The sequence below is a fragment of the Astatotilapia calliptera genome, chromosome 5, assembly GCF_900246225.1.
Source record: "Astatotilapia calliptera chromosome 5, fAstCal1.2, whole genome shotgun sequence".
NCBI lineage: Eukaryota > Metazoa > Chordata > Actinopteri > Cichliformes > Cichlidae > Astatotilapia > Astatotilapia calliptera.
This window is the reverse complement of record NC_039306.1, coordinates 29,792,888-29,802,430: the sequence shown is the minus strand read 5'-3', so window position 1 is coordinate 29,802,430 and position 9,543 is coordinate 29,792,888. Positions and strand designations below refer to the sequence as shown.

General features: G+C 41.0%; 1 protein-coding gene across 4 annotated transcripts in view; it reads right to left on the bottom strand.

Moving 5' to 3' along the window:
- Window positions 1-825: 825 nt before the first annotated feature.
- The window catches only part of sulf2a (sulfatase 2a), a 45,500-nt gene continuing 36,782 nt past the window's right edge, over window positions 826-9,543 (bottom strand). For 3 of the 4 annotated variants that reach the window (XM_026168770.1, XM_026168769.1, XM_026168771.1), the window contains 18 exons: window positions 9,359-9,510; window positions 8,844-9,013; window positions 7,207-7,357; window positions 6,788-6,963; window positions 6,545-6,673; window positions 6,215-6,271; window positions 5,947-6,076; window positions 5,348-5,555; window positions 4,712-4,967; window positions 4,447-4,543; window positions 4,256-4,350; window positions 4,119-4,178; window positions 3,867-4,033; window positions 3,535-3,677; window positions 3,293-3,401; window positions 3,168-3,201; window positions 2,602-2,655; window positions 826-2,235 (listed from right to left, as the gene is read on the bottom strand). In XM_026168770.1, the coding sequence (XP_026024555.1) occupies window positions 2,205-2,235; window positions 2,602-2,655; window positions 3,168-3,201; window positions 3,293-3,401; window positions 3,535-3,677; window positions 3,867-4,033; window positions 4,119-4,178; window positions 4,256-4,350; window positions 4,447-4,543; window positions 4,712-4,967; window positions 5,348-5,555; window positions 5,947-6,076; window positions 6,215-6,271; window positions 6,545-6,673; window positions 6,788-6,963; window positions 7,207-7,357; window positions 8,844-9,013; window positions 9,359-9,510 (2,219 nt within the window). In that variant the 3' untranslated portion in view covers window positions 826-2,204. The remainder of the gene's footprint in view (window positions 2,236-2,601; window positions 2,656-3,167; window positions 3,202-3,292; window positions 3,402-3,534; window positions 3,678-3,866; window positions 4,034-4,118; window positions 4,179-4,255; window positions 4,351-4,446; window positions 4,544-4,711; window positions 4,968-5,347; window positions 5,556-5,946; window positions 6,077-6,214; window positions 6,272-6,544; window positions 6,674-6,787; window positions 6,964-7,206; window positions 7,358-8,843; window positions 9,014-9,358; window positions 9,511-9,543) is intronic. The other variant, XM_026168772.1, reaches the window with a different exon arrangement.

Below are 9,543 nucleotides of genomic sequence, written 5' to 3'. Positions count from 1 at the left end.
TGAAATGGAAATGAGGGAAGAGAGAAAACAGAGAAAACAACAAGACATAATGAGAAAGATGATGAATACACAATGACATACAAATGTTCACATATATGGTTTGAAAGGGAAAGAAGTAACTTATAAGGTGAACGATGTAAGTTAGCCAGTGTACAGGCACAAACACCGGGTGTAATGATGGTGTAATGTCTTTTTCGGCCACTGTATTCAAGAGGCTGGGAAACATGGCGGCCTCCACAAAGTGGAGCCTGCTCCTGTGTATTTTTAATGGCTTAATTCCAAGTTGTGTTTAAATCGCAGGCATCCACTGGTTTGAACCTGATGCTGATCATCACTCTGAACCATTACATGGTTTAATATCCTGTGATCTAACACATTATTACACACTAATCAACTTATATTCATGAGCACAATATATTATTTCCTATTAAATGACCTTAAAAAATTACCTAAGTTCACCTTTAAATTTTAGTTTGTTAGTTTGATTAAAGTTGTGCATAAGTGGGCGTGCATTCATGTTTATTCAGACTGAGATGCCAGCGTGACTGGAAATAACAGAGTTAATTTGACTGTGCCAATCAGAATGCTATGACTATCAATTTAATGATCTCAAGCTGCTGGGATTCCACTGTTGAGATTACATTAAGTACAAACCCTCCTGATGCTACAGTGAAAGGGACATTATTGAGAGCAAATAGGTTACAGCTTCCACATGTCACTGCACTCACCACCATAGGTTGTCCAAAGAAACGGGCAGACAGAGACACCTACTGGACATGAAAACAGTAAATTACTTAACAATTTCAAAATAAAAGCCTGGTCATATTCATGGTCAAACAACACTTTATTCACATTGACTATCAGCACTCTATTAAAAGGAAGTATTGGCTAAAAAAAGAAAAGAAAAGAAGCTAACAAATGCAAGAAGTAAACTTCACATCAATGAGTATTACACTGTTTTGTTTTTCTTCCGGCGCAAAGCATACTGTCCATTAATGTACATGGCACAGCTCTTCACAGTGAACCCTTTAAGTGCTTTTCTGATGTAAATAAGGACAAACATACAAATCTCAATGACAATGACATTTCTCAAGCTACGTTTCTCCCTATAAGTTCATTTTATCAACTCGTATCATACAATGAGGTTGCCTCTCCAGTATTATAAAAAATATTGTAAACATTTATATTAATTGCACAACATACATTCAAATACATACTGTACTGTACAGCAAGATTTCAGACTTGTATTGTTATCTTGTAGCACCATGTATAGCAAACTGAACAAACTATTTGGATACTTCTACAGTGTGATACTGACAATACAAAGGAGTAAAATGGCATTCACAAATGACACATTCTGTTACAGGTCACGTAGTCTGGAGGATTGTATCATTGTGAGATGGTGTTGTTAATTTAGACCTCTTCAAGGGCATAAAGAGACTTTTGTTGAATTCTGTGTATGCATTTAAATCATTGCAGGCAAACTCAGGTCATCTCAGATCGCACAGCTGTGAGGAGGATGACCTGTAGTAACAAAGGACATTCATCGGTGTTAAGAATAACTATAATACAAAAGAGTATGGCGACATGTTTGATGCAGTTGGTTGTTTGTTAAGTCCACTTTACTTCCATGTGCAGACACGTTGGTGCAGAGAAAGAATACAACATATGTCTTAATGTTACTCCAAGTGTGAAATAGTTAGCTAATCCACATGTGCCGCAGAGACATCACAAGGCCATGACATCATTGTGTAGCAGCAGAAGTGACGTGTTACTCATCATATTTCCACACAGTCTCACATGACATGAAAGAAAGCTGATTAAAGCTGAGACATTGTATATTATCTACAAGCATTAGTGGTATACTGAAAGGCTTGCAGACACCAAACTGTTCCACTTGATTTACAGAATCTTGTTGTTGTTGTTAACAATCCTGACAGCTGGGGGTGGCAAAGTTTGCAAATGGATATGAAATATGTTCCAAAATACATAATTGCTGAGTCTTTAGACTTATTGTAGGCCTTAGTATTTCCTACACCCCGGTAGGAGGCTATGAGGAGCAGCTCCCCCGAAAATGAAACCCAGCTTAGAGTGGTATCCCAGCATATGGTCTATCAAAGTCGAGGTCTTCGGGTTTTCTGCACTCTCCATTCTCCTTCCTTCTCTGGAGGAGGCCGATGCGGTTGGTTGTGGGCTGCAGGTGGTTAACCAACCCACCCTTCCCAAATCTGCCCTCTGTGCAAGAGAAACAATTACTGTAAGTTAAATGCACTGCTTGAGGCATTCACTGGAAACCATGGCTCCAGCTGTGGTCTGTTCCTACCAACACTGCGAGGAAAAGCAGGAAATGACAATAACAGAACAGAAAACGCAACACAATGTGACAATGACATATCTGCATTGCTGTAATGAATTTGAGCCGAGAGAGTGAATGAAAATGGTGCAGCAATGCAATGCAGGGAAATGTAAATACAATTAGTAGAGCAGTACAGAAATACAGTAAATAGGGCACCATGCTGTTAAGTCATCTGACCATGCTAAAAAATCTGGATGGAGATGCTGGCTGAGTACAAAGGAGCAGATGGGTTATGACAAACTCACAGCGATTTGGAGGAGGGCTTCTTCACTTTTGGCCTCTTTCGGCGATGAACTGGCCTGAAGCATGCACAGCACGTATACACGCGCGGGACCAATGCACGTGCATGAAGACAAAACCCACAGGTATACACACACACACACACACACACACACGTACAGACATAGATGCACGCAAGTACACACATGAACACAACCCCACACACACACACACACACACACACACACACACACACACACACACACACACACACACACACACACACACAATTAGGGTTGATTACAAAAAGGCAGAAGCTGAAAAGCAGCCTTGCATTTTAGCCCTCTTTGGATTTGACTTCTGCATGCTACAATGCTTCAATCACAACAGTGAGGAACCATGGCAGTTCAGAGCTTCCGTTTCAGAGAAACGTGTCTGTATTTTGTTTCCTCAGCTCCCTAGATGACTGGCAATGAGCAGAAACATAACCAAAGACTCAGCAGTAACCTCTCTGAATTCATATTATAACTTGAATTCCATCTGTGATGGTTGTGAAAGCAATCAGCTGCAAGCTGTTTAGAGGAAGAGATACCTGTATTCACTGAAGTAGTTTCGCTCCTTTCCTCCTGAAAAGAAGCAGGGGTAGCATTAATCTTAGTTTCAAATGACTGTTGGCGCTACAATATATGATATTTACCACAGAGATCTTTTACTGACCCTTCTCTGGGCTGCACTGCTTATGTCCTTTGCAGCCCCGTAATTCCATAAGTTGTTGATGCATCAAATTCAGAGCGTTGCGTTCAAGGGTGTTGACAGCATTTATCAGCTGCAGGACAAAATGTCAGCAAGGACTTTGGAAATTTTGGGAACTATCCCATGTGCACCATGAATCATGTAGTGGGATTATTTTAAACGTATTATTGGTAACTGCCATTCTGTGTGTCTGTTGAAATAAATACCTGGTACGGGTCAGTGTTGAGGTCAAAATACTCCAGGAAGCCCGTAGCAAATTCACAGAACAGGAAATTGTGTGTGTCATTGATGGTCCTGAGGCACCAGTATGTGTTGTTGTTGGCACTGGTGCATGCACAGAATGGACCCACTGAGGATCAGAGGAAGGGGGAGTTTATAAGGAAGGGAGGGGTGAGAGTGGAAAACAAGAGTTTGAAAAACGTGATTCAAAATATTGTTGTCATCATTTCTGCTCAGGAAAATAGTGCCAGAAACAAAGAGGTATGTTCCACCATGATACTCTTTGAACAACTTGCTAAATCCATAGACTATCCCTCACTTGTCCAGAAGGGAGCAGTCTGCCAATGATGGTTGTCATGTGTGAAGCAGGTCAGGCCGGGCATGCTGCACGTGTCGTTGTTCTGAAGCCTCTTGAGGAATTTCCGTAGTTTCTTTCTGCGTTTCTGCTCCTTCTGCAACCACTGAGTCTTCTGCTTTGATGGCATTCTAATAAATACAAAACATACGTCACAACTAGCCTGAGTGAGGAATTCAAAATTACTACACAGTAAACGAGTGTTATACATTTTACCTGAGTGAGAGCATTCGTCCTGCATTAAGTTGGAAAGTCTCCTTATTCGTAGTGAGATAACTGAAAAGACAAAGTCAGCTGTCAGATGTGCTGAATCTCTGTGTTGGTGCTTATCTGTCACCCTTAAATTCTCTCACCTGGGACTGTCGCACTGACATTCCTCTGGTCGCACGTTTTTTAAATGACCTTTGACCTCACGCAAGTTCTTGATTTTTGTCTGCAAGGTTTCGATCTAAAAAGGAAAGTTGCCCCAAATCTAATTAGACACCACAGGCTATAAATAACCTACAATATGTATTAAATATAACAATTAAAAAAGGAACAGTACCTCGTGCTCTATGTGCAATTTGTGGTCTTTCCATGCTTGAAGGGACTTATAGAGGCCTCCATCACATTTAACTGTGTCATTCATAAGAATGGAGCATCTGAAGGGCATAGAAACAATATATATATACACATATATATGTATGTATATGTATATGTATATGTATATATACATACACATATATATATATTCTAACAGTTGATTTCTGTCTTTTACCTCAGGAACATTACACATTCATGTGGAAAAATGTACACACACACACACGCACCTATATGTGACTTTAATAGCAGCAGGTGTAGCAAGTTTGTTGCTGGTGGTGGGTTTGACAGTCACTTCCATGCCACTGAACTCTTCATTGTCTTCCTCATTCACTCCTCTCCTCCTGTCTCTGGCCCAGCTGCTGTTCCTGGACCCCAGTGGCCAGTAGCCTTTTTCTAGGTCTACAGCATACAGGTCACCGCCCAGCTCAAATGATATAGAGCGGGCCCAACGCTTCCTACTTGTACCCTTACTGGACTTTATCTCTGCAGAAGACGAGACAGATTAATGTAAGACGTGTTTTTGATTCTTTATGTCAGGATAGATGACATAACAGCAACTAAACAGACTGATATAAATCAAAATTCCATGCAAGTTGTATCATATTCTGGGAATCCTTTACAAGCTTCTGCTATTTAATTGGTAATTTGTCTGTTCTATTCTGCCACTTGATGGCAGCACTGACATATCCTTCTGGTCTCATGAATACTTCAACAGCTGGTTATTTTCGCTTGAGATAAATGGCCCCATTTGGAAAGCTTCATAGGCTACTGCAAGGACGATTCAAAGTAAAGAAAAGTTTCTTTCTAAACAAAAGCATCTATTTATAGCAATGACAACAATGTAAGCGACAACAGGAACTGACTCTTTTTGGTGAGAAGCCTCTTCCTCTTCATGATGGATGGTTTGAAGCCGGAATTGCTGCAGTCACAGCTGTCAGAGCTGGATGTGAGAGACAGCTGTGAGGCACCGCTGGCCATCAGAGCCTGCATACGTGGGGCAAAGAGACTAGCCATGCCCTTGCACTTATACAGCCTCAGCTTGCCAGTCGGGTCCTCCACACACTGCCACTTCTGAAAGAAGGCACAGGGAAATATGGATTAACACAGGTCTTTGAGATTTTATAGAGTATAACATAATTTTGACCCAGTCTTTATAGCATGACGATAAAAATCACAGACATCTAAATGAGCACAAGGCATATTCAAGCTGAGCAGTAATAGTAATAATATTAATCTTCTGGGATGAGCCTTTTATGAGTCTTATTCAAACTGGAAAGCTCTTTATACACACGTGCACATGCTCTTCATTTTGGAGGATTAAGAAAAAGACTTTTATGTTCGATGAAACATACAATGACTGCAGATAACTCGGCAGATTGCAACCAGAATGTTAATTATCTCTTAATTTTGTTCTATTCAGACTTCATTAACCTCTCTGTTCGAGATCTTACAGGTCAAGTACCTGTCCTGGCTGCTGGCAGGAGGTCTGGTACTCTTCTTTTTGGCACAGGTCCTTCACCCTCTGATATTTTGGCAGGAAGTTCTCTTCCTGGGCCATTTCCTTTCCATCGGCTCTCTTGTGCGGAGGCTTCCTGAAAGCACAGATAAACAAAAAAACAGAAAATGATTTTTTCTTCAGCCAACCAGACAAGAAGTCTCATGTTGCTACAGGACAATTCCTGGTTTGGGAACAGTTTTCACAAAAGATAATACATTACAATAAAACATACCCTCTCTCCACGAGGAAAGAATCTCTCCATGTTTTACCCTTCCTGCTCAACTGGAACCTGTAAAATGAGACGTTTTCAGAAATCCTGTTAAACCACTTTGTGATATTTGCACAGGATAAACATGTACTCTATTTTAAATGTCATCCTTGCATGGCACTGAGAAGAAAGTGGTGTTCCATTTTTATGTTTGGATTGCAGATTTCATTATGCCCATGAAATAAACAGAGTTCAACTCTCAACCTTTTTGACACATTCCTGGTATTTTAAATGCTATTCAAAAATACGAAGAACACGAAGATAGTGAGTTTATAAAGTAAAGTAGGTACTCACCTATTGACTGGTCGGTCTGTGTCTAGCAGCTTGAGGATAGACTTGCCGTCCATTTCTGCAGGGATATCAACACCAGCCATGTCCAGCAGAGTTGGTGCCAGGTCAATGTTCAATACTATGTGAGGATTACTGCAGGACAACAAGAACATTTTTTTCTATAGAACTAGATAGAAGAAAATAGTCACAATGGTATTTACCTTTATCCCTATACTGAATGCAAGAGAAAAACAACGAGTCTCTTACACAGCACCTTGCTCCACATTAGGTCCTCGAATGTAGAAGGGTACACGGATATCAAACTCATAAGGCATTGATTTGCCCTTCACAAGACCAAACTGGCCAATATGGTAGCCGTGGTCTGAGGTGTAAATGAGGTACGTGTTGTCCAGTTCACCTGTCTCCACCAACATGTTGTACACCTACGGAGGATATAGTTCATTGAACACTCACACAGTGTGAAAAGTTTTACTTCTGTTTGATAGCTCAAGTCTCTTGTGCCAGATTGTGGGAAAGGAGGATTGAACAATTTACCAAGTGTGTCAGTGAATACATTATACAGTCCCAGTCAGAACAAGCACAGATCTCCCAGGATTTAAGGCTGTCAGATGAGATGTGTGTGTGTGTCTGTGTTTAAGCATATGTCTGTCTGCTTGTCTGAATACCTTCTCCACACTGTCATCCACCGACAGCAGAGTCTGCATCCTCCTGCGCTGAAGCATGTTAGTGAACTGCATGTGGACAGGCTTCATAGGTCCAGTGTAGCGTAGGATCCAGTGCTTGTCTGGGTTAGGGGCATAGTTGTAGCTGGGGGTTCTAAAATGAAAGATAACAACAAAAAAGCTTGAAGCTTGAAATTATGTGGTGTAATAAGCATTTCACTTATACCGATTCTACTTACATTTTAAAGGAGACAGAGTTCTTTTTGTACTAGTCACCGTACATTTGCACAGAGATGTTTCCATATTCTTTAGCTGTAAATTGAATCATAGAACCAAAACGCATGCATTCACAGCAACATTTTCTTCCTGTGCTGGCTAATGTCTCCAATCCTTTTCCCCCAAAGTAGCCAGAAAACTGTTTATGGAATGCTAAAGTGGAGGTTACATAAACCATGTAAAATGCAATCAATAGGTCTGCACACAGTGAGCCCAGTTTGATCAATATTTAACTCCAAGCCATACAGAACTGTATTTGGGAATAAAAACTGCTAAATAGCTAATGAGATCCTAAAAGAAAATACCTTTAATGTTTAAAGTGGATCGATTTGGCTTTTAAGAAATGCTAATGTCCCGAAGCTTATTCTGCAGCGAGAAATCTAATGTACTGTGAAGATGTGTCTGTAATGTGCCAAGGTGAGAAGAAGGTTTACCACTAGAGGAGTGCAGGACTTTTACTGCCTCTCTCTCTTAGTGTGGTTGATAAGGACAGAGGGAGATGGAGTGAGAAAATAGCCAGAGAAGGCTCTCACAGAAAACATCACCCGAGGGAGAGGAAATTTATGGAGAAAGAGCAATTAAAAGTTTGCACAAAGACACTAGGGCTGAATTTTCAGAATATTCTATGTGTTTAAAGCTTGTGTGGCACAGGTTAATGGTGCTGGAGGGATTAGATGAAGCAGCAGGATGGTGTGAGGGGGTAGAAATTGGAGTCTCATTACTGGCCTTGGCTACATCTCTAGAGGCTAATAGCAGCTCTGCCATTAGCTAGCAGCACTAGGCAGCCAGTGAGCACAAAGGGTCAGGAAGAAAAAAATGGAGGTGTTAGGCGTGTCTGTGTGTGTTTGTGTGTGCACATGGCTTCATCATTACCTAAGCTCTATACATACATCATTCCTCTCTTCTTGTACCACTGACAAAATGCTACAAATTAGCAGGTCTCATTACGGTGGTACCACTAATGTGAACAATGCACGAGCCAAATAAACTGGAGGAAAGCATTGGCAGTGGAAGGAAAGGCATCGGCTGCCAACAACATTCTGCAGGCAGAGGAGGATGAGATTGAGTCGAGATTATGGAATTTGTGTCATCCTGGGTCATAGAAGCAGAATGAATGCACAGATGACTCATATGCAAGCAAATAGGTCTGGATGTGAAAATGTAAAAATGTATCTGTGTACTTGTTATCTTTGTCCCCCTGAAACCAAACACGCTTACATCCCATAGGCAAAGCTCCTGTTCAAACAGCTGCCAATTATCTGTGCATGTATTATCACAGATCATCGGAAAACCTGCAACAATCTGCTAACTCGTAACTTGGTCACAGTTTGTTTAGGCAATTTGAAGCTAACTCATTTCCTTACATGTGCTGTGATGCATTGGAGAAAGCGGAGCTGTACTGCGGGGCAGAGTCCTCTGGACCATGTGGAGCAACGTGACTCAGAACCATCAACACAGGCCGGTGAGGGTACAGCCTCTTGGACGTACGGAAGTAGTCGATGCTGTTGTTGGTAATGACATCTGTCAGATAGTCCTGTAAAGTACATGAAATATTATTTATCATGTACTCAGTGAGTGACAGAGGGAGTCAAAGAGCAGAGCACCAGCACTGTGCGAGTCAAAACCAGACGTTACTGATACTGAGTCAGTGGAACTGCTCAATGTTTTAACCCTTCATCTTGTTAAGCTACTTTAAAGTGTAATTTTCATGTGTATTATGTTGCTTAAACTTATTGAATTGTTGTTTTCATTTGAACAAAAGCATCACTTTTCACAAATTTCATTAAATGATTTTGTATCAATCTCAGCACATGCAGGGATAATTATTCTGTAAAGATACATGTATTTTCTTTTTGATGTCAGAAGAGTGCAATAATACCTTTGTGTAGTCGCTGCTGTGCTTCTCCCGTACACCGTTTCTGCAGAGGGTGTAGTTGTAGAAACGTGAGTTTTTCACCAATGCTACCCACTCCTTCCAGCCAGGAGGCACGTAGGAGCCGTTGTACTCATTGAGGTATTTTCCAAAAAAGGCTGAGTGAAGAACAGGTGCGCAGCAAGTTAATG